Source organism: Malurus melanocephalus, unplaced genomic scaffold (assembly GCF_030028575.1).
Source record: "Malurus melanocephalus ecotype Western Australia unplaced genomic scaffold, MMel_1.1 scaffold_251, whole genome shotgun sequence".
In the NCBI taxonomy this organism is placed as follows: Eukaryota; Metazoa; Chordata; class Aves; order Passeriformes; family Maluridae; genus Malurus; species Malurus melanocephalus.
Window position 1 is genome coordinate 146,389 of NW_026623483.1, and position 25,289 is coordinate 171,677.

At 43.7% G+C, this 25,289-nt stretch overlaps 1 protein-coding gene across 4 annotated transcripts in view; it reads right to left on the reverse strand.

The window, feature by feature from the left end:
* Positions 1-25,289, reverse strand: part of CLIP2 (CAP-Gly domain containing linker protein 2) — a 90,759-nt gene that overhangs the window by 10,372 nt on the left and 55,098 nt on the right. For 3 of the 4 annotated variants that reach the window (XM_057375535.1, XM_057375534.1, XM_057375533.1), the window contains exons 4-11: positions 20,406-20,530; positions 15,795-16,008; positions 14,568-14,765; positions 13,346-13,449; positions 11,760-11,820; positions 4,895-5,839; positions 2,234-2,291; positions 159-242 (exon numbers count right to left, since the gene is read on the reverse strand). In XM_057375535.1, coding sequence (XP_057231518.1) covers positions 159-242; positions 2,234-2,291; positions 4,895-5,839; positions 11,760-11,820; positions 13,346-13,449; positions 14,568-14,765; positions 15,795-16,008; positions 20,406-20,530 — 1,789 coding nt within the window. Of the gene's footprint in view, positions 1-158; positions 243-2,233; positions 2,292-4,894; positions 5,840-7,362; positions 7,468-11,759; positions 11,821-13,345; positions 13,450-14,567; positions 14,766-15,794; positions 16,009-20,405; positions 20,531-25,289 lie in introns of all 4 variants that reach the window. The other variant, XM_057375536.1, reaches the window with a different exon arrangement.

Below are 25,289 nucleotides of genomic sequence, written 5' to 3' on the forward strand. Positions count from 1 at the left end.
ATATCCAGCAATATCCACTAAAAAACAGCAGCAGTATGTTTTAGCAGCAGCATGTCTTACRTCAGCCTATTTCAGCTCTGGGCTCTTGTTCAACACCAGAGCATAGCATTAGCAGGGAAACACTTCATTCCCACCAACACTGGATCAGGGAAACTTACCACTTACTTGGGCCCTTAGAGTTTCAATCTGGGTCACCAGGGATGACACCTCTTTGTCTCTTTTACTCAGCTTGTCTTGGAGGTCTGTGAGGGAATGAAAAGACAAAAATTAGAGGGTTGGAAAATGCTTTGTGCAAATTGGGAAGGTGTCAGGTGCACAGTGTGAGTCAGAGTGCACCAGGCACCATGGTGGTACACTCCTGTTGGCAGAGAAGCAGCATGAGACACTGCATCTCACCACACTGGGGAATTGTATCAGACAGGGTTAAGAAAGCAACCACAAAAGAGGAAGGGAAAAATTAATAAGAAAAAAACCCAAAGGAGCTTTTAGCACATTTCTTTGACAACTCCTACAGTGGAAGRCAGAAACTGTTTCAAAAGACGTGTTTTCTGGAGCTGATGTATCTCCACGCTCAAGAGCTGTCGATCTGAAGTGTGATGCTTTGGTGGCTCAAATCTGACCTGGTTGTTTTCAGTACCKCTTTCTGGGGTTTATTCAGTGTGGAAACAATACACATATGGACTGAGTGGCCATTTGGAGCAGTGGCTGCTGGATCTAGTTAARCTCTGCCATTACTAGGCAGGAATTACCAGTCAATCAGCAAACAATTTGGTGTAGAAACATAGAATRGTTTGGGTTGGAAGGAAGCTTAAAGATCATCTTGTTTCATCCCACTGCTTTGGGCAGGGACACCTTCCACTAGCCCAGGTTGCTCCAAGCCYTGTCCAACCTGGCCTTGGACATTCCCAGGGATGAAGTACAACATGAATGTGTTCTACATAATCCCATACCTGCAAAGACAGACAAGGCTTATGGACAATGCCTGGCCTGCACTCAGGGCAACAGAAATATGACAAAACACCTCTGAATCCAGCTCTGCTATTGCTCAGACTCAATGTTACAGCTCATCCTCTGTGAGGGGGGTGAGTGCAGTTCAGGTTGAAACATACTTTTGTCAAAATACTTCATGCCTCAAACATTGATACGAAGTTTTGCTCATTATAACAAAAACCGTATAAAGAAGCTACAGCCAGAGAAACCTCCCYGAAGATACCTGATTGGGACTTTGGACTGTAAATTAAGCTGTTGAGATAAGTCACTATTGTTCAATCAGGCCTGGGGAGAAACAAACAAGGCTGAGGGAAAGGAATGGGTGACTCAGCAGAGATTCTTCCCTGGCTAGATTTGGGGTGGGGGAAACCATAGCCCACAAAAGCCAGGTTTATACAGATTGCCCCTCTCCCTGAAATAGAAGGCCTGAGCATATATTAACCCATGGGATTCTATACTTTTTGGGGGGGACCATCATCACCAAGAAGAGCAGCTGGAGARGATCAACGCAACATTGCTGGGATCCAAGGATGCTGATATTTTCTTTATTCTGTCTCTGTCACACTCCTTCTGTCCCCCCCACTTYGTTTCCCACTCTCCCTTTCTCTTCCTCTCTCTCTCTCTGTCTCTTTCTCTCTCTCTCTCTTATATTTGCTATCAAATAAAACCCAAACTATTGATTGTCATATGGTTTTGTTTGCACCTTAATTCAGRCAAAGGTATTTCTAAGAATCTTTAATAATCGGATCATGACAACTTTATAGAAGCTTAATGAATGCATAAGATTCACATTTTGTTAAAGTGATAGATCTGATTAATAGTGAGCTTAATAAAAAGTACCCCTCATTATTTGAAGCTAGTGATATTAATATATCTACCATTATCACTCCTCTCCTGTGAACATTTAATATCTGAATTTTACCTGTTGTAAAAATCAGTGATGGGATGGAAATGCACCTATTTCCTCAAATCTGTCTCCAACCTGCACCATCTGCATGGAGAGTGTCTAACACAGGTAAAAAAACATCYACCCCTGCATATGCTCAGCTTGATTAGAAGGAAAAACCAAAGCRAGACAACAAATGTCATCCAGCAAAWTTTGACAGATGGAACAACTTCCTAAACCCCTTCCATGCAGCCATCCCTGCAAGAGCAGAAAATTAGAGGAAGTACACAGGTCACTAGAACAGTGACTTAATGTCTTAATGTATGTGTCTTCAACACTAGAACAATAGCTTCATACCTTCCATAGTCTCCTTCATCTTTATCTTTTCTTCTGAAATATCGTTAGTCTCAATCACCTGAAATAAATGTAAAATATGAGATATAAACCAACCCWTTACCTAAAGATTCAAAGCAAAATTAACAACGACAAAGTCCCATCCAAAGCAGAAGGTGTCCAATGTCCAAGTTAGGATGTTTTATATCATTCCCAAGAGGGACATAAAGGCTTTTTTGAAGAGCAACTTGTCCAGCTGGGCACTACTGAGGCTGAGCAGAGTGCCCACATACAATCCCCAACTGAGCACAACAGTGGGATTCTCTGGGAAGGAACAGAGCTCGAGTTTTTCCCCACAAATTCTGGTTCTAGCTCTGCACACTCAGAGTTTGTGCAGAGGGATGAAAGAGCTGCTGTCCCTCGGACCAGGCAYCTCTGGTCAATCATAGCAAATATCCAAGTGCAAATGGTCTCCAGCATGCAGCTTGAGACCTACCAGTCAATGAATTCCTCAACTTCTGTMGAACTTAACTGTGCCCAAAGTTATAAAAATATTGATAAAATAATAATTTATCAGAGAACTAATGCATTAATAACAATAATAACAAGCAAATACTGGCTCCATACAGCAGATTTTGCTTTGTTCCCACCCTCTTTTCTACATTGCAATGAAAAGCCAGAGACTGCAGAGTTTTCAATGCCAAGCCTTCTGTGGCAGTGGCCACAGCTGAGCCCTTCCCACCTCTTCCCATCCAGCAGCCTTTGCTGGGACTTTGGCACATGTGCAAATGCAGCAGTTGCTGTGGCCACCATGGTCAAGAGTCCCACGGTCAGTTCCCTAAAGTCTGGGCTGTGGGACAAGGCAAACAGAGGCACAAGCACCCCCAGAGAAGCAATATATTTCCTGATGTACTTTTGGTATGGGAAATACGATTTAACTACTCCTGGGAAGCGCAGTTGTGGTTCTTACTTGTAAATCTAGGAAAGACTGTCACAAGACATGTTTGTTTGTTTAAAATTCTTGGACAGTTAATACTGCAGTCACTTTAAATTAACTAAGACAATTTAAAATAGAACTTGCTCCATGATACTCAAAGGCCCCATGATATTCACCCATGCATTTCTTCCCATATTCTCCTGATTTTAATTCACACATAGTTGAAATAATTACTTCAAGACTTCCCTGGTTCTAATCCAGTATCAATATCCCCCAGWGCCCTTTCATTTATCTAAAAGGCTCTGGAACAAGGCTACAGATTCTTCTTTCCATTAATTCCTGTTTGAATATTGGCTATAATGTGCTACATGTTCCCAATTGTCTTTACTAGATGAAACATGATGCAACCCTTCAAACACTATTAATTCTGGAGATTCCTCCTTGGCCTTTGCCTCTGTTGTCCTCAGTGTGCCTATTTCCAAGGTGTGAAGTTCTGACTTAGACAACAYGGAATTCATGGGCTTGACTTTGCTGCCTGGAGGTGCAACTGGTTTCAATGGGGCTGTTCATGTTGGCAAATTAAACACAGGCATTGAATTTATTTCATTGGCGTCTCTGGAACAGAAACTACATCACCAGTGAAATTTCAACACAGTATTCTTAAAATGTGTGCTTAGTTTCATTTTCTGTGGCCCCACAGCATGGAAATTGGGTTTTTCCTCATTTCTCATGCAAAATCCAAATGCAAGTAGGGGCTGAGCCCAGACCCATGAGTAGCAATGCCTGCTCTCTACAGTGCAGAACCAGCCATGATTCCCTGTGCCTTGCAAAAAGGCGGGATGATTAATCTTGTGGCAAATAGACCAGTACAAAACAAAACCAAAACCACAAACAACAAAACAAACAAACAAACAAAAAAAAACCAACCACCCCCAAAAATCACAAAAAAAGAGCATGACTTAAAGAGACACAAAGCCCACTGAAAACTGACCCCTTCATACTAAAAAAACCAAAAAAAAAAAACCAACCACCCCCAAAAATCACAAAAAAAGAGCATGACTTAAAGAGACACAAAGCCCACTGAAAACTGACCCCTTCATACTGTTACTTATTTCAGCCTTCCGTAGTCTCATATTCAATAAGGCAATTATTCCCCCAGTCTGATGTCATTCTGACCCTTGCTGGCAGCTTTTCCACTCTAATCCTCAACATCAGCATTTCTCTGTCTCCCATATATGCTGTGAAGCCCTTGCCCTTATTCCACCCCCACCCCATTCCACATTCAGCCACTCACTACACCTCTCAAACCCTGCTCCAGGTGCTGAGCAAGGTTGACTCTTCTTCCACCCTATCTTCCTACTGGCCTGTCTTGCCCAACAGCACACCAAGACTGCTGGAGCACCCTGGAGAAACACAACTGTATGGTGGGAATTATGGTTTTCCAGCTAAGAATGCTGYTTGCTCAGGACAAGAGCCCACCCTGACAAACCACGACAGCCCTRCTCTGCTGCCACAACAGCCTCCAAGCCCAGATGTGGCCACACTTGCTCCTTTTTCCTAACTGCCCCACTGTACTGGCTTTCTAGAGTGGAAAGACGCCTTCAGCATGGAGATGCAGTGCAGAAAGAGCAGTGTCATWAGAAGGAAAAAACATCCAGATATTTGAGACCCCAGAAAATTGCACAAGGCAGCAGCTGAGGGGTTACCAACAGTGATAATAAACAAGCAATATGACCCCAAAGTCATACATTTGCATGCTGAGAAGGATGCARGGCCTCTATGGACTGCAGCTTGTTTTCTAAGACAAGCACTTTTTCCTGCAATCTTTGGATCTCCTGTTTGCTCTGGGCTTCTGTTTTCTGTAACATTTCATAGTCCAACATCTTCTTTTCAGCCAAAGATATCTGCTCTTTCAAGAAAGCTATTGCTTGTGTCTGATCTGTGTATTCACCGTGAAGTTTCTCCAGTTCATGCACCCTCAGCTCAGCATCTCGACACTTGTCCTTCACATCTTGGAGCTCAAGAAGGTGCTGACTGCTTTTGGTTTCCAGTTGCATTTTCCAGTTGCTGTTGCTTTTTTCCACTTCATCCAAAGCCTCCTGCAACTTTAGTTTGAGACTCTCTTTCTCCTTTATATGGACAGCTGTCTCAATATCGTGCTTTGCTTTCAAGTTCTCCAATTCAAGCTGATGCTCCAACTTTATACTCTCTACCACTGCCTTCAGYTCCACAATCTCCTTGTGCTGGGTRTCAGGGCCTGAGTTGAGTGTGGCTTTCAGGTCCTCCAGAGACTTCTGGTGGTCAGAAGCTAACGTGTCCAACTTGGACTTCCAGTTGTCCATGAGCCCCATGTTCTCATTCGTGGCTTGCTGAACTTTATGCTTTAGGTCAACAATCTCCTGCGAGTACTTCTCATTGACAGATTTCAGCTTCTCCATCTCCTGCTGGTACTTCTTTAGTGTCTTTTCGTACTTCTCCTTCAGCTGGCTGCTCTCCTTCTGATGCTCCTTATTGGCAGACAGCAGCTGATCCCGCAGCCGAAGAGCCTCTGACTGCAAGCCCAGGCTGTGCTCAGGGGTGTCTGTTTGGTGAGAGCTCCGGAGGCACTGCCGGAGCTCGTCCACCTCACTGCGCCTGAGGCTCAGCTCCTCCTCCAGCTGCAGAATTCTGGATTGCTCTGCCACTGTGGTTAACTGCAACACAACAGAGAACACAAAGTCAGTGCCCATCTCTCATCGCTGCATCCTTCCCCTTTAGTAAGGTGGAAATAAATCCAAAATACATTAGTCAAAGTTCAAATAAACAGGAAAAGAGCACCCAGTACCCTCCAACCTGAGCACAATTTTGCACCAGGGTAACGAACACCRAGAAATCACAGTTATGTCTGTGCCAACTGCAATTTATTTTTCGTAATACAAACCTCTCACTTTCCACAGAAAAACAGCTTGGAAATAGCCTTTGAAATTCACTAGGGAACAACAGTGGTTTATGAAAAATAATGTCCTGGAAGGGCATTATGTTTCCAGACCAGGCATCTTGCCAGATGATGCACAGAGGAGATGTGACTGCACATGCAGGAATTTCACAAGCATCAAAACCAGCATTAAGCATATCATGTTTCCTTTATTGCTCAGCAATCCTCAGCCTGCAGACCTCTTTTCTGTAACAAAATTTGTTTACCCTGGTGTAAAAAAGATAAGGGATTTTTACACATGAGTAATTGTTAGAGTTTATTAGCAATGTCAAAATAACAAAGGAGGCTAGAGGATGCAAGACAATAAATCGGACCATGGTACACGTTAAACTTAAGGACTATGGATCCATGTCTTGCAATCCGAATGTAACCTGGCAGGGCTGAACTCCCTGTGAGTCACAGGGAATTCAGGGTGCTGCAGCTATGGATGGAGACGAGGATGAAAAATTTTAAAAAGGCAAAAGAAAGGAGGAAACTGAGCCAAACCCCAAGAGATCAATTCCACYCCATTTCAGTTGCCATTTCCCCAGCAGCCATCAGCCCRGAAGGCTGGTGGTCATTGTTTTAGATGGGCACAGGGGGCTTCAAACCATCTAGACCTTTTGGAGACGCTCACATTTATGTTCTCTACAGCTCTCAAACCTAATGGTGAGATGCAAGCTCACTCACTGCAGCAAGTTTGCTGCTTCCCACACCAGCATGAAAAAGCCCTGTCCACATCTGGCTGCTTTTAGGATTCCTCTGGGCAACCTGTCCCATTGCAGGCACTGCCAAGGATCAGAGCAGACCCATCTGCATTCACCAGTACCTTCCATTTCAGGTGGCAGCTCCCACAACTGGCAGGGGAGACTRGAATGATTGCTGCAATATTATTTCCTCTTACAGCCTGGGGGGGCATCAAGGCAGAATGAATTGTGCAAGCTGTGGATATTATTGGAATATGTTAACTGAAAAATGAATTGTGAAGAGCTCATGTRTCAGATGGTGGCATGGGGCAGAGAAGCAAACTCAGTCTGAGAAACAAGTTCCCCACACGAGAAGCAAAGCTAGAAATCATATCATACTACTGCTTCTGGGAGAGAGAGCAAATGAAAACCAAACCAAAAATCAGGAAAGCTTAATTTCAAGCCAAAATCAATCAACCCCACAAAAACCAAAAGAAAGAAACCCAAAGCAAGGCATCATGAGCACCAAGGCAGGGCAAGCGCTGTCTGCAGGCAGGGCAAGTGGGGGTCCAATTACCCTGGTGTCCTCTAATTCTCTGAGGAGTTTTTCAGCCTGTGCCTTCTCAAACAGCAGGCTCTGCTCGAGCTCCCGTATTCGGGCATGCTCCAACTGCGTCTGAGTCTGGTTACACAGAAGGAAGAAAGAACAGTGGAGACAGGAGTAGGGGAAGGGAGGTAGAGAGAGAAAGAGAGGGAAAGAGAAGGCTGCAACATCATCTCCAGCGTACAAGACAAGGAAAGGCAGTTCACAACAGGAAGAGAATAAAAATCCAAACAATGAGGAAAAACCCAACCAAACAGAAAACGGTCCCTATGGGATTTTATATGGTACTTGTTAGTGGCTCTTCACAGGAAARTTGAATCTGTGATGGGAGAACATTCTTCTGCATTAGAAACCTGCTTCAGTGTTTTCCTGCATCARTTGAAGGCCCTTCCTAAAAAGCAAAGCTCCCACCAGTGCAAGGCCCTTGTGCACACAGAGAATGCAAAGATGTTAAACTATTTCTCCACATCTCTCTTCAAGAACAATCACAAGGTAGACTGAAAAGAGTTGGAAGCTCCCACCCTCTTTTTGCTCTGGAGACAGCATGAATCCTGCACTAAGTGGGAAAAAAAGCAGGTCACACTGTACATGGCATGTTATAAGACCAAAAATACACTGCACTTAAGTAATCAGGGAATTGAGATACAAAACTGTTCTATAAATCAGTGCTTTGAGTTTGAATAGGCCTGACATGAATTTCAAAGTGATTTTTATATGGTAAGATTCTACTGATTTTGGCACAGGAAAACAGAACTTCTTTGGTTGTTTGATTTTGGGATTTTTTTTTGTTTGTTGGTTTATTTGTGGGGGCCATTGACAAATGATTAAACTAAGCACAAGAAGTTCATGTAATTTGCCAAAACCCAGGAGCATTGACTCTGGGCATTGCTTCAGTGCCCTTCACTTTTAAATCTGAAGTRCCACAAAGCTGCACTTTGTGGCAAAGCTCAGCACTGCATAACCACCACTGTAATTGCAGGTAAAATTCCCTATCAGTAAAAGAAGAGAGGAGACATGGGAAAGTGCGTGCACACTCTAGGCTTTACATTTTTTTTTAGCTTACAAAACCCACGTTTTCCTTTGAACTAAACTTATCTACCAAATTAAAAAATTAATTTAGCAAAAAGCAAACAAACCTGTTCAGAACCACTTTTTACCCCCATTCCTTTGCCCTTCATTTTCCATATCTTTATTTGTTTCCCCCCTCTTTCTATTGGACCCAGTTTTCAGGCTTTTTGCTCTTCTTTACAATAAAGCGAGGCTTGGCTAGTTGTATACAAATGAAAGAAACTGTAGTTTTAAAAAATCCATGTTCTATGCTTGCAAATATCATTGTACACGTATTCATAGATGGTGATGTAACTGCCAGTTATATTCAGATGGCTCTGTATTTTATGTGCCTTCTCTGAACCCTTCAGGAGGGGGAAAAATATGTGGATTCAAGAGCCCAAATATTATCAAAGCCCCAAAGTATATAACTTAAGTGCAAAAGTTGGCTGATTGCATCCTAATTTTAAAAAAGGAAYTTAGTTAATTAAATAAAAATTAACCTGCTTCCTATAAAGCCCACATCTCAAGATGGAGCTCCAGGCTTGATTTTACTTGCAGGAATAAATACTCCATTGATACCAATTAATTAACTGGTGGCAGCACATCAGATAYTTGCTACCTGAAGATGCTGATCTGTTACAAAACTCATCTCTGGCCTTCTCAAAGAGATTCTCTCCAGACTCCTCAGGTTAACACAAATGCCCAGTCAAGATCTCAGTCCCACCTGATATTTTTGCTCAGTATCTATTAATCCTGCTATTTTCCAGCTCTGGAGAAATATATGAAAAAGGAGAAAAAAAGAAAAAAGAAAAGAAAATAGATCAACTGTTTTACAGTCCTTAATTCTTAGATTTACATAAAATTTGGTATTATTTTATGTAAATTGGTTTGCTAATGCTAGCCAGTATGAGTCAGAGCCTCAAATCCAAAGTCTTCCTGCACTTTGAGGAAGCTCAGATAAAAATTTCAGATTTAATTGTAGTTATTAGTCTTAAATTACTGTTCACAAATTATAAACTGACCTCCCACTGGCATTTGAGGCACACTGCAGGATCCAGGAGATGAGAATGAGAGAGCTCCTTGACAAGGATAATACTTCCTATAAACCATGGTCTTCCACCACAAAAAGCCTTTCCTGAAAGTTTTTCCTACATTTGGTTTTCATCTTTCAAAGCTCTTGAAAGCTTTTCCTGCACTTGTTTTTCATCTTCCAAAGCACTCAGCATCAGCTGCCAACCAGGTCAAAAGTGGGTTGAATTCCTAACTACATTTCAAGGCTAAATCAGAGCCCCCCTACCAGMGGTCCAAAACCTTGATCTGTATCTACAGGCCACCAACAAATGGATTTCTTTGGTCAAATTGTTTCCAATGATGCTGCCTGCCATGCACAATGCTCAGGAGACCTGGATTTATTCAAAACACACATGCTGTTGGGACAAATGTCAGGGGATTTAGCCAAGCCTTCAGCAGAAACCCCAGAGCCAGGGACCACAAAGCAGAGAATCTGTTCTTACCACTGTCATTATGTCTGTTACTGGCTGTTAAATCAAAATAAACATTCCCCTCTGAATACCTGGAAGAGCTGCTGGTGTAAGAGGACCAACAAGACCAGAGGAAAGCAGACAATTGTCACTGGATTTTGCTTTTGGCTAGTTCAGCTCCAGAGAGGATGYCAGGGGCTGTGCTTGCAGTCACTGGATGACTTTGTTGTGATTTTACACAAAGAATATCAAGAACAACCATTCCCCAGGAAACACWTTGCAACATGAAGGAGAACTTATCCTCCTGATTTCCAATGAGAGGTTTTGGGGCTTTTTTTTTCTAAGTTAATTACTGGCTTCTGGAAATCTTAACTGTCTCCCCAACAAAGCAGAAAGGTGAGAATTAACTCCAATGGGTCAATCATTCCATCTGAGCATGCAAATTAGCAGACAGGATGTAAAAACTAACCACAGCCAAGCCCTCTGCCAATGCCTGTGCTAGTGCTGATGTTGGATTCATGGAAAGCATGCCAATTCCCTCGATCAGAGGAAATCAAGCATGGAAGTGAGGACAGGACCATAATGGCCTGTTGAAAGCTTGGCCACATCCCCATTGCAAAACAATTCCTTCCCAGCCCAAAGGAAAATTAAATCTAAGACTTTAAGTCCCAAACTTAGAATGAGATTCCTTAGCCACAGTAGCTTATCATCTTGCTAAGCATGGTGACTTTAAAAAAAAACATATATATCCAAATATACCATTTGGCCAGCCCTGGTCCCATTGCCATCATTACACAGCCAGGGTTAAACACCTGGAGCTTACAAAGGGAAAATTCACTGCTCTCAAAGGGAATGATGGATGGATGGATGGATGGATCAACCCTYCTCTAAGGCACTGGGGGAAAGCTGCCAGCTCAGGCATGAAAAGAAATCTGATTTTGCACCTACACAACAGGCAAAAACTGCACTTGCTGTGCTTCAGCAAAGGTCTGCTATCACTGCAGATTTACACCCTATCAAACATCTCCTTCAGCTTCTGGAGGAAGAGGGGAGGTTTATGCCAACAGGATCACAGCCATAGCAACATATCCATTTCCTAGTTTTCCCATTTTCCTGGGCTTTTATTGCAATGAGTGACAGTGAAACATAGGACACCTTGACATTTCTAGCTGTTACTAACCTTGCACTCTGGCTAAAGAGAAGGAAAAGTCCCTTGATTTATATGTGGAACCAGAGCTTTCACAGAAAGATTTTTCTTTTCCATTTTTCCTCCTGGAAAAGCCTCCCACTGAAGGGTAAGCTCCCAACATCACTTCCAGTTTGTACAATGTTCACTGCAACAGCATCACTCCGGGCAACAGCCCTTCCCAGTGACAGGGCGTCAATCCTAGTGTCAAAACCACATTCATGGGCAGTGAACTCCACATGAGGATACCTCAGGATACACAGAATTTTGGCTGGAATTAAATAGCATCCAACCAGGAGAAAGTGTGTGCCCATTAGCTGCTAAGAGCAGGAAATCGCAGGGGCAGGAATTGAACAGTCAATTCATTTCTAGAGTGGAAAAACATATCTTTTAACACATTCAGACACAGATTTTAACATGGCTTGGCAATTCAGAGTGACAGAGTAACTCCAGGGATCTCCAAGTGTGAACAGTCATTGGGCACCACACCAAAGTGCAATCCTCACAGTTTACACCACGTGTTTGCATAAATCCAAAGCYATCAATAAAGTATTGTTCGAGGGGAGCAAAAGGTGGCTGAAATTACTCAACTGAGGCCCCACATGCAACTTGGGGTTTGAGGCCCACATCTTGGCAGGATCATAAGGAATTACCTCCAGATCCCCTTTTGTAATGGATTCTTCCTCCACACGGAACTGCAAGTCCTCCACTTTCCTGGGGAAGACACAAAGAAAAATCAGGAACACTCAGCTCAGCACTCTCTGTCTAATCAGCTATAGCACATGAGCCTTTTCACTATTAATGAAGTTTTATGGATTACTGCAACACCATCAATGGAGAGATCATTGCCARCAAATGGAAAAGCTGCCCAAAAACTACTGTTGAGCTTTTTGTGTTCTAAAACCACCCATCCAATATTAAAAAAATCATGTCATGGCCTGCAGAACCAAAGTCTGAGAAGAGAGGGATCCAGACCATGTTTGGATACAAACAGCTCAGCAGAAACTGAGCAGCAAGAATCACAGAGCAGGACAGTTAAAAGCAGCTTTCTACACAMAAAAATGGCTTTTCTGCTAGCTATATCTTCCCAGACACAAAACTACTGTTCTTTGACACCAGGATCCCGAAAACAAACAAACCACAACCAGGATTCACTGGTTTATTTAAACCTTGTATTATGATCCACCTTATTATGCTGCATCCAAGCACTGGGCAATTCCTGTGCCAAATACACAGGGTCCATACAAAATATTCCACGGGAATTGGATCCTCTGCCTGCTTGGCAGAGGGTGGGCAATGTTTAATGTTTCCATAACATGGACGCTGCGAGCTATCCTGGCAGAACAGTCTTTGCCACAGCTTGTGCAGGCCAGTCATGCATAAATGCACACAAAACCACTCATGAACACAGGCATTCCAAGGAAACTTTTCTCTTTTGGAAGAGAGAACCCAGTAACAGTAGAAAATAATTCAACTTTCTGCTAGACTCAGTTCTCTTTCTACTGATTAAAAAAAAAAGGCTGAGGATGTTGAGCTGGTAGCCAGATGTAAGGACTCTGATTCTGTTACAGACAAAAATAGCTATGAGTGTACATACTTAACTTCATAAACAAGTTTCCTTGTCTAAACCTCCTCTAATTAGATGAGGGAGGCATCTGTTGATATTTAGGGGAAAACTCAGCTGTCTTGGGTTAAAGGGCCTCCTGGAGCTGGGAAAGCGAGCTGCCTACTAGGAGTATGGGGAGACTTACATCCTCAGAAGGTGCATCAATCAATTGAAATTAACACTGTTTTTACAGTGTTTTATTACAATTTATTACACAGAAGAGTTTTTTTATTCCCACTGAAGAGTTTAATTATATACATGGAGCAACTGGACTCCAAGAATGAGACGCAGATCTTCACTTTTATCCAGAGAGGAAAGATATGCACCATGATATATGCGTGGATGGGGGCCTCTAGAATGTGGAAAGATTGTGAATCACACTACAGTAAGATTGTGCTCCAGTTTGTCTCCCCTTCCTCATAAAGGACATCCTTAAAATCAGCACTGGAGAAGAAGAAGGGGTCTTTAACAAATCCAGGTTGTACAGGAGGGTCTGTGATGGCCCAATATGCACATGCTGTTTATGACCCAATTCTTATTTCATACTATATCCTCAAGCCAAAACCACCTGAAGGCTTTATCACTGTCCACACATGACTTCACCTCTCTCACAGCCATCCACTCCTGCTTTACCTCTTCTCCTCTTCCAGCTGGTTCAACAGCTCAATCTTCTCCTTCTGCATCCCATCCACCAGGGCTCGYGCTCGCTGGAGGTTTCCTTCTGCCTCTGTGACATACTGAAACAAAAAACAAGCCCAAGACACAAAAGTTAACCATGTAGGAAGTAGTACAAAGCTGTTTAAGAAAGGGTCAGAACTAAGGAACAGAAAATTTTGATGATCTGTTTCAGAAGATTCTCGGGTAAGAGCACATTTTCCAAAGAGCTTAGAATGTAGGGATCAAGACAACAAAAACTGCTCAATCTCCAGCAACTCTAAGTTTTATCCATGCTTCAGTGCCTCTCTGACCTGAACCTTTTGGAGAATMCAGCTCTGATTAGAGTTAAAAACCTGAAGCCTGAAAAGTTTTGAAAATTTGGTCAGAGGTTACCAGTGCAATTCAGTCCCAGTCTGTTAATTCATTTGTTACTGATAATTACTGGAAAATACGCTAGAAGAAATGTCAGTTTGCAGTTGATTTCCCAATTTCTCCTGCATTTCTGACAGGCAGGTGTGATCCACCACACAAACATTCAGTGACATCCCTGCTACAAGGTAGCTTACTCAGGTTTATAAGCACAAGTAAGGAATTTAGGACAACAGCAGATGTTGAAGAGCCACAAACTGACAAACAGAACAAACACAACTCTCTTTAAGCATTTGAATAAATAAAATATCCTCTGTACAAATGCTTGTGCAAAAAACAAACAAACAAACAAACAAACAAACACCAACATAATATGATTAGCCTGTTTTCCTTCTGGATTTCCTGACTTTATTAATGTGATAAAAACATTCCTCTCTGGTGGGAAAGCAGTGGCATATGAACTGAGTTGATGTTGTCAGCACCACCAAATCACCGCAATGCAGTCACAGCCACAGCCAGATTCAGTGGCTGAAGGGAACAAATTTGCCTTMCGCTTGCATTTCAGCATTGAAAGGTATTGATCCACCACACACGAACTATCTACTGCCTCTTATCTGGCACAGCTGTTTTCCTGCTCCTGGCTCAGGCAGAGATAMCACTTGTGACATTGGGAGAGCAGAGAAAGAGCTTCAGCTTAACTTAACACATAACAAGCAGAAATTCAGAGCCCAAGTTTCACACATAGGTAAACTTATGATCCAGAACTTTCAGGGGATATCAAATATCCAGATATTTGAGAGCTAGTGATAGAAGCCCTATCACCTCCTACCTGTTCATGTTGGGCCTTCATGATGGCAATCTCCTTCTCCACCTCACAGATGTGGCTGGTGGCTTTGGCAACCTCTGCTCGCTCCAGGTCACGCTCTGCCAGCAGCTGTTCAATGTGCTGCTGCTTCTCCTTCAGGGCCTCCTGGAGAGCTGTGGTGCCAGAGATTTTCCGAGCATATCGAGAAGAGGTCTCTGTCAGCTGGGAAAAGAGTTAGATGGGGTAAAGCTGTGTCTTTTCCAGTCTAGAATAGTTAAGTCCCCTGCTAAATCTGGAATGCTCACTTAATGACCGTTTATTCAGATGAATGGAGCTGCAGTTCCAGCTTTGGGCCCAATAWGGGAGGTTAAGCCTGAGAAACATCTGGACAATGCTCACAAGCTCAATTGCTCTTCTGCACTGCAATGAAAGAACCATTTCCCAAAGGACAAAACATGGGGTGGGAGCAGAGTCAGGAAGAATTATCATGCATTGTATAACTACCTTCTTACAATATAAAATAAAATATATTTTGTGTGATGACCTGCACTGATGGAATCCCAAAAAGTGAGTGCAGCTGGGCCAACTGATCTCAAGTGGAAACCAGTATGAGGTTATTTGTCCACTCTCAGGGATGACACTGCACGCTTGTCCCCAGCCAAGAGGACTGCGGGTGTTYTGCAGCAATACCACAGCAGAGATGGTGTTGCAATACTTGCACTGCAGCAAGGAAAAGCAGATCACCTCCAGCACTGTATTCCCTTGCTTCAGGGGAGCAGCCAACACAAAAAGCTTTTAATAATATCACTGCCTGCTCTGCTTTCTGCCTGCTTGAGCACCTGCCAAAACTCCAGGCATGTGACCCAGGACATTATCACCCTCCACAGTAAGACAGTCACACTAGGAGCTTTGCACAGCTGGTCAGGGCAGCATGTGACACTGGACACTGTCCTTTTTCTGCATGGATCCCTTATAAACCTGCTCTTGACAGCAGAACTGAGATTCATCCCACTGCAAATCACAGTTCAGGCACTTCATTGGTCACATTTGCTTGGTGGAGATTATTTGTGAATATGGAAGGAGATTATTTGTGAGTAACACTGTGGGGAACATTGTCCCACACTCCATTCCCCTCACCTGATCAATGGTGAAGGAGCAGCTACATTGGAAGAAAAYCCCAGCCCTCCCACTTTGTGGAGTTGTGTCACAGAGGTGGCTTGAGGCTGCAGAGACCACACAGGAGCCACTTACCAGCCCACTGCGGCTGGGCCTGCCCCCGACTGATGAGGCCACTGAGCTGACAGAGCTGATGGAGGAGCTGCTGGGGCTGTGGGTCAGGGCTGACACTCCCATGGCCATCCGCTTGCTCTTCTTTGCCTTGGCAGGGCTGGTTGATGGGAACCCAATCCGGATCACCTTGTGGATGGGGGCAAAGAGGCCAAACTTGGGTGGGCACTGAAAATACCTGGAATACAGGAGATGTACCAAATGAGAAGTGGCAGAACATCCATCTCACTCAACCTTGAAGAATGGCACTGCCAAGCAGTACCAAACCCCAGCCCACAGCTCATCTCCAGGTGCTTTGCTGTGACATCGTTTCCTGTGTACAAGTAGTTGGACTATTCTCCTCTCCTGTTTGTAGTACTGGCAATCTCCATGTTTGCATTTGTGGTGCTTTAGCAGGGAGACCTGAGGTAATTGCCAGGTGTTAGTTCCTGTGCACTTTGATCAGATGCCAGGAAAGACACCTCTGGCAGCCTGGAGAGCACATATCCCAGAACACAAACACAGCCAGAGCACAAGCATTCCTTCCTTACCAGCCAACCTTTCCAACAAACCAATCTTCCCAAAACTTGTGTGTGCTCTTTACCCTGCTTTGAGATAATGATATGGTGAAGTGTGTCTGCAGAGAGATGTCAGAAGATGGACCAGGCTCTGCTCCATGGGGCTCAGAGGCAACGAGACAAGAGGCCATGGCCAGGAAGTTCCACCTAAACATGAGGAARAACTTCTTCCCTGGGCAGTGACCAAGCCCTGAAGAGGCTGCCCAGAGAAAGTGTGGAGTCTCGTTCCCTGAGGATATTCCAGAACCATCTGGACACAATACTATGCCATGTGCTCTGGAATAACCCTTCCTGAGCAGAGAGGTTGGACCAGATGACCCACTATGGTCCCTCCCAGTCTGACCCACCTTGAGACTGACTCTGTGTCAAATAAAAAGATCTGAATCACACAGTTCTATATACATGTTCCATGGGGTAAAAAAAAAACCAAAAAAAAAACCAGGAGAAAACAGCAGCTCAAACCTTTGAAACTAAAAATATCATTACAGCAAACTTCAGCGTGTGCCATCTCCTTTAGATGGCAGAGAAACTGTTTCCCACGCAAACAAACTTGAAAAGATGCAAACATGGAAAAGGGAGGATTGGCTAATTACAGGGCAAGCTCTCTTCCAAAACTGCAGTGAGCCTAACGATTGTGTCTCTCCAGAGCCCTCTTCCAGAATAAAAATGAGCTAAAATGCAGTGTCAAACCCTGGAAACTCCTTCAGGGCCTCGGCTGGCCAGCATAAACCAGGGTTCATTTGCTGCTGGCCAGCTGCAGTGCAGCAAGAAAAACYAGATCACCTCCAGCATTTTATCCCCTTGTTTCAGGGGAGCAGCCAATACAAAAAGCCCCTGTAAGAGCTTTCTCACAGGCTTCATAGCAAGAATAGGACTAAATACTTGGTCATAAAACAATCTGTCCTATGTTAACATGAAAAAAACAGGTTCCAATGACTAAATTACACAAATCCAGTTTTACTAGCACAAGTTCTCTCTCTCTCTCTCTCTCCTGATGTGAGCAGCTGTTTCCCCAATTCCCTTTTATTTTAAATGCTGGCAGCCATACAGCTGTGTCACAGGCAGACTCCTGTGTGCTCAAGAGGCCAGGGAACAGCCTGATCTCCAGTCAGATGAGAATAAAATTAATTTTCAAACATCTGCTCAAACTTTTTTTTTCTATAACAAACTWTAAACAACCCCTCCACAACCCCAAATCTCAGCCTCCTCAGTTTGCTGCCAACATAGGCCCTTGGGTTTAGAAAACCAGCCATACCACAGGCTGACCTCTTSCAAACCTGCCAAAGCCCTGGTCAGMATCRTTTTCTCAAATTCCAGTAGGYACAGGCAGRCCAACAGCCCCTTCCACWGCTCTGCYTGGTGTAAGCACAGACTGGTACTCATGGCTGCACAACAATCTCAAAGGTTAATTCCCTTAAAAGCCTCTGACAGCTCTTAGCAAGAACAAACTTGCATCACTATGTCAGCCCATTTTCTTTCAGTCCAGATTGAAAGTAGTTRCAATTAACTTCTGTGGTTCAGAAGCAGGGTCCAAAACACTTAGCAGTAGAAAAACCTACTTGAAAACCAAGAGCTGCTTTCACTGAGTGTGGAAGAGCTCCATACACACATTACAGGGAAGAAAAGTGGTGGTGTGATGACAATGCAAACTGCAGGTGGGAAACACAGGAAATGTTGAAAYAGATGAAAAACTTTCAGTGTCCAAGGCTGACATGTCACAAACTATGCAAAAGTAAAAGTCTGGGCAGTTTAGGAGCAGAGGCAGAGAAGAGAGAACAGTAAAATAAGCATGTCAATGTTTAAATTACTAGAGCTGAGTACATGGAACTTGCTTGGCTTTGTGGAATTGACACCAAACCAAATCAAACCACAACAGCACWTCTGTAGTCTCCTGTGCAGATGAAGATACAGTAAAGCTCAGTGCAAATCAGCACCATCTGATGCACAGAGGGTCCCCTACAATGATAGCCTGTCCCCTGGGCCACTGCTGCTGATCCACAGCCTGCAGGCAGCCTCCACTGAAGAGCCCAGCCCTTCAGCCTTCCCTTGATGCACATCCACACCTGAACCTACAGAAAAATCAGGGACCCACCACAAATTTCAGCCAATTCACGACCAACTCAACTGGAGTTGTCTATGACAGCAAAGGTGGTGAAAATGTCCTTTGCTCCATGCTGCCTCTCCTACTTCCACCAGCCTCCATTGTCCTGAGCTCCARTTTTGGCTCCACTCTCCTTTTGCAGCTGCAGCAGGCAGTGCTGGGCTCACTGGCCWGGCCAGGGCTGCTCACTAGATGGCAACCACCACCAAAGCACAGACTTCAGAGTCCTGGACAGCCTCTGGCCAGGCTGGTCCTGRCAGGACAAGATCAGGGCAGCCTCAAGAATTCCATTCTGCCACAGCAAACAGGGAGCACTGACTGATAGGTGCCTACATACACCACGGGAGTTTGTTCTACTATGTTAGCTTCTACAAACCACTGCTGTTGAAATGGGCACGTGCTCCAAGAAAATCAAAAGGTTTGATCACAGCTCAGAAGGACAGACATGGACAATGCTGCAATCTTGCTCTAAACCGTGTGAAAAAAAGAGAAGCCTTTGCAGACAGGGCACACATTAGAACAGCCTCAGCCAAGATGCAGCAGTTTCAGAAGACAGATGACTTCCAAAAGTTGGATTTTCAAAACACAGCAAGAGAGGTATGAGGATGAGAGGCAGACAGCACTGCACTCACATCTGCCTTTCACACATTCCACATGCACAGAGACAATAAATAATTTCCAAGCACMCTAAAGATCATTCTTCCTGATAGTTTGAATTGTATGATAAATAAAGCACGGTCTTGCATTCACTTCATGATTCATTCTCTACCATCCTGATTCTTTTATTTTGAGCACAGGCAGAAACTCAGCCATCTGCTGCCAATCATTTACTGCTTTCTTGCCCTGACATTGAACAAGGCAGCTTTTCTCTTATTTTAGATGAAGGCATATGGCTGCTGGGCAAAAAAGGCTGACCCAGGATAAGAAACCTTTATTATAGGACCTGAAAGCTAATAAGGCAGTAACTCTCAGCTCCCCAAAGTTAGGTGTTAGACTTGATGATCTCAAAGGTCTTTTCCAATCTAGTTAATTATGCGAAAGATAAATCTCACTTCTGAGGTCAGGTTGCCTTCAGAAGCTCCAAGAAAACAAYAGTATTTCCCACTTAAGAAACTTGTGTAGGACAAGGAATTAGTTGCACCCATATTTGAAGCAGGGTCGAAGTGCTGCTATATAATTCAGATTTGAACTTCCCAAGATCAAGATCCAAGGCCTGGGTCATTCCTGTTACTAAATCCCACATGAACAGTAAGAGCTTCCCAGCAAGCCTGTGAGATGTCCCTGCCTAGTTTTATAGGAATAACAAGGGTTTTTTTTGGAAAATAAAAGAGTGGAGGTGCCTATGGAGTCAGGGGTGGTAAGATCAATCAGCAGACACCTGTYGCACTACAGAATTACTGTAAGGACAGAAAACAACCACCAATTGTTCTTTCAGATCTCTGGAAATTTGTTCCCAGAAAGAACAGAAAAAAACAGTAAGCTGAAGAGAAAAGAAAGTCAAATCTTTGTCTTTTGTAGCTCTAAGGGGGTGACTTACCGAGCAAGAAGAAAGTTTATGAAGGGAATATGTGGTAGAAAGCAGAGCTAATACAATCAACAGAATCAATTTCTAGCAAAAATTAAATCCCACTGTAAGTTACCTTCTTGCCCTACTTTCTCCTATTTCCTGAACTCATTCAGGTTCCTCCTTCACAGAAGCTATCTGATCCTGCTTTAAAATTCCCCAATGATGAGCTTTGTATTCATCTTCCTGCAAGGCTATCCCAAAGTCTGAAAGACTCAAAATTAGACTCATCCCACCTCACAAAGTACAGTTAAACACAGCCCTAACTCTCCTCCCAGGTCTGATGGCATTTGGCCCCTCAGCCACCCCAGGAGGTGTGTAGGACCCAGGATGGGGTTCTGAGCTCACAGTACCTTGTACCAGCAACCGCCCCATCATTCTTCCCCAGGGGTTCATCCAGCTCCACACCACACCACTCTCCTTTGGCAAAATCCGTCTCTCCCACGTAGCGCACGACTCCTGTCTTTGTCCCACCAACCTGTCAGAGATAAGAGGTTGAGGATTAGAGATGGCAGAACTGGCACTGACACAAGGGGACTGAAGGTGGGACAGGTATTTAGAGAGGGGGACAAGACATCAGTATTTTCTGTTTCAGATCTAATGAAATTAGCAGACAGTTCTCATACCAAGTTCTTCCAGCACTAAAGTTGTCTCTCCAATAACTACAAGTGTATCTATGARCTCCCACTTTTGGGACTGCCTGCCTGGAAGATGTCAGAGCAAATATAATGGAAACACATTTCAAAGTGTCAACTAATTGCACCAAGTTACTTGTGAGGCCACAAAGGAGTTTAAGCCCTGCAGGCATAGCTCATACCTGCCTTACCTGAAGAACCATRACCTACACAGACAAGTTTTCAGCACTGTGCTCTTTCAGCCAGCAATTCTGAGCAACACTTGGACAGCAAGGGGACAGCTGAGCTAGGAAAGCATTCATTGCTCCTCAGCTTACTCCCAGGCAAGGTTTGCTAAGGATGTAGAATCTGCTCAAAATAGAGGTGTTTTGTAAGGAGAGTATAGCAGAATAGCAGAGTGTGGCAGTGAAGGCTTTGTAAAGCCTCCACTTTTACCTACATTACCTACAGCAATTCCCAGAGCTGGCAAACTGCATGGAGTGGGGCTCAACTCACTGCCAGGCATCCTCCACACTTCCCCCCAGGTTTCTTCCCCTTCCATGGAGAAATAAGAATAAATCACACCTTTCCCCCCTGAATTTATACTTAAAGTTTCCTGCCTACTGAGGAGACTCAAGGATGGCAAAAGTCAGGAACTGGAGCTGTGTTTTGATCATTGCTCTGAGAGCAAGTAGCACTGAGCTGCAGCTGCTCCTGCACTAAACACTCCCACTTAGACACTTGAACTGAGAAAAGGAAGATAGAAAAGAAGGAGGGTGGTTCTAAAGAGTTCATACTTCAAGTAAATYAGCATATGATCTACGTCTTTTTTTAGCATCTCTGCTAATGCCTAAATTCAAGGAATAAAGCTTAAAAATGAGTTTAAAGTTAAATTTGCAGCTTCATCCTGAATTAGTTGCAATTATTAATTTTCTTAATATTAAATTGAACATTAAAAAGTATCAACAGAATAATATTTTCCTACAGAAAACAGTGAGTGCTGAATGCAGAAATCTCTGAATTTGTGCAGTCCAGGGTAGGAATGTTAGATTTAGCAATCCTAAATCCCTAAAAAATTGCTTATGCAAAGGAAAAAATAGTTTCTCCAGACTTAAAATAACTGYACTTTATGGGCTAAACAGCACACCTCCAAAGTCTGGGTCCTACCTCAAATCCTGGGAGGCTGTAGCATACAGCTTGAGTTGGAATTTCTCTCACTAGAGATTCAAAGCACTGCTGCTTATGGAAGAAAATCTTTGTGGATATTGTTCTCTTTGCTACAGGATAGACTAATATATTTGCCAGCAGGAAAGGATCACAAGAAAGCTTTCTGGTCCTGCATTGTGTCCAGGAGTAAAAGTACAATTCAATTGCAGTATTAGGTACTTGACAAGTTATTAATTTGAACAGTTGCAGTGAATTCTTTACCTATCACTCACAGTTAAATGCTAGCCCCTATGTTGACTRATCTGAGTTTATTTATTAAATTCAGCCTCTTAATATTGATGCAACGTTTTAATGCCATTGTAATACATTTATTTAGCTGCAAGGTGAACTTGATATAAGTGTAATTAATCTTAATGTCATTCATAGGAACTTACCATTGCTGGTGTGCCTCCTCAATTTTATTTTTATTGAGSTTTAATTCCCTTAAAGTCAGATATWTTCTTTACCAAGCCACATGATCCTGAAAGAGTCTCATGTAAACCTTAAGAAACCATTGAGCTYCCTCCATCAGTGTGAGCATGGCATCTACTGCAGAGTCCCACTCCTTCACCCGCACAAAGGAACACTCAGTTATGTCCCCATCAGTATTATTTATTTGAGAAAGCTGTTTCCAACCAAGAGAGTAAAAAACTACCCTACTGACCTGATGCACACATTGTCTATTTATGCCAACACTAAAACTRTGCAGTAAGAGTGCAGGTCATGCTCCCACCAAAAAGCCTCATGTGAGAGAAGAACTCTAAGCACAGACCAGATCYAACACTTCCCTGAAGAGCCACACAATTCCCTCCTTCCAGCATAGTGTATTTTATTTTCTCTTTTGAGCATTAATTATTCTGCCATCCTCTCTGTAAAACAYCCCTTGCCATACAGCATCACGTTCTCCCGCAAGCCAGGATGGACACATCTGCTCCCCACAGCCCAACTGGCAGTGCAGTCAGAAACCAAGATCAGACTGTCACTCTCACATGCCAGTGCTCGAGCCTCTTGTTGAGCTTCCCATCTTTTGGCAGGCATGCAAAAACTCTGATGGATGAAGAGTCCAGAAAATTCAACCAAATCAGACATGCAGACTTATTCAGATAATGCTGCTRAAACAAACCAGTGTCAACACTCCAAATTTCTCCACTTCAGGTAAAAACACGRTTAAGTTTAAACAAGGTGGTGGTAGCCCTTCCTCTTCAGCTGGAGTTGAACAGCCTCTGAGCCACACACATTGGAACTCCTGGAACATTCAGCTCCAGACTGAAGGTCTCTGCCCCCTTTTTCTTGCCTTTAATTAAAGAYTATTTTCCTGACTGCTTTTCCCCARTGAAATGTCTCCAGTWGTTTCAARGGATGGTCYTGGGCTTGACCTYCACAACAAAATGAAGCCAAGGATATTTAGCAGGTCTGTATCTAGTGTGAGTCAGAGCAGCAACATGTGATCATGGAAGGACATCCACACACCTTCCCTGCTAATTGTAGTATAACCAACATCACRTTTTACTATGCTTTTCCCATCAAAATGACAAAATGGAATTCAGTCCAGTATCTCAGGGATGAAAAGACAATTATGCTAATCCTTCCAGAMATTGTCTTCATCAGAGCTGCTAATACATAATTTAAACTATTTACCAAATTAGAAGCAGGCCAGATCTCAATCTGACTGCTATGAGTCATCCCCCCTACAGCCTGTGTTTGCTCTATGCTCCTCATGGCCCTGCTCATCCCACAGCAGCTTCYTGCTCTAAGCAAGAACCTCTTGGGAGCTGCCCTCACTCCATGGCCTGTGAGCATTRCTCTGTTTGCAATACATTCCAATACTGCTCAGGAAGAAGAGRAAAATAAAATTCTCTGTGCCTTTCAGGCCAACAGGGTCAACTGTCCACAACCATGTCACACACGTTCAGGTGTCAGCTTTAGGTGAGGCACCTGCTTGAGCATATTCCCATGCAGAAACCCCCAGATAACACTGTASTCTGTTCAATTTTAATTTACCCACTTAATTGATTTTCAAAGCATTTCCACAAGACAGGGCTGATGACCAGAGGGYGGAGGTGGGAACATAAAGTGCCCAGCACACAGACAAGCCTCCTCTGCAGGGCTCCCATGTCCCATGCTGGGTCCCAGCAGAACTGTGGGACTCTCCTGTTGCTCACCTGTGGGAAGAGGAAGGAAGGGTGTGGAGGGAAAGAGCATACACAGGACACTTGCTTTACACTCTGATGACCTTCAACCACTTTWTGAATGCAGCACATCAGCTTAGTCCACTCTGTTACTGGATGATGCCAACAAGAACTTGAAATCACCTTTACTGGACAAGTGCAGCTTGTTCTGGTTTGAGCTGTACTGCAGGCTCTAYCCAGCCTGTAAACTGGAGCAACCATCCTTTCCCATGGGGAAAAATGGCTGGGTTTATTACCCCCTCCCCATACTCATCCTCTCAGTAAAGGATCATATTTCCACCAAAGCTGAGAGAGTCAAGAGCTGTGTTTTCCCATCACACACARTTTAGCTCTTCCTGGCATTAAAAATCACAGTACAATACTTGATTTACAGAGGGTGATTTTGGCAAAGGCACAGGCTGTGGGTCACCTGAAATAATGACCTCTAAGTGCAACAGGGTAAATGTCTGTACCTATGGGWGATGTAGCCATCACATACTGGGGCTGTGTCCCAGCTACAGCCGGGGCCAGTGTTTAGCAGCTGGTGGAAGGTGGAAATCTGGCTTGTGGTCAGGTTTATCAGTAAGTACAACTTACCTCCATGTGGCATCTGGCCATCAGCAGTTTTATCTGATCAGATAAATACCATGTCATCTGAGAATGCCAGAACTGGCTTTAGGGTAAGGGGAGAGACAGACAACCAGGAATTACAGGCCATCCCTTCTTATGTGAAGCTACAGGAATTTTTATAGTATCTTTTCATCCAACCACTTATCTTTGTGCCTACCCATCCCCACAGCACAACTCAGCATTGCACAGCAATGAGTCTGACAGCATTGCTGATGCAAGACATTTCTGTGCATTTATCTGTCAGGCACCAGTGAGAAAATARTATCCTAGGGAGGTGGTGTAAGAGGAAAGCCTGGAATTACAGCATCCCCTCCTGGGGCTGTCTCYGRTAAAAGTCCGCCCATGTTAATAATACAGTTTGCTCCACCACAGGCCACTTACAACTCCTACTTAATGACAGATACTGCTCCCAGCAGACAAGGGCCAGGGAGTGTCTCAGTCCAAATGAATGGTTAGGAGGGTGTGCACAAAGATCCGCTAAGGGTTATTGTGGCCGCAGTGCAGGGCAGTTGCTTTGGGCTATTTATTTCCCTCTTTGTTTCACGGCAGTCCCAGCTAATCACAGAAACAGGCCGGTTTAGGTTAGAAAAGACCTTAAGGTTCATCTTGTTCTATTCCC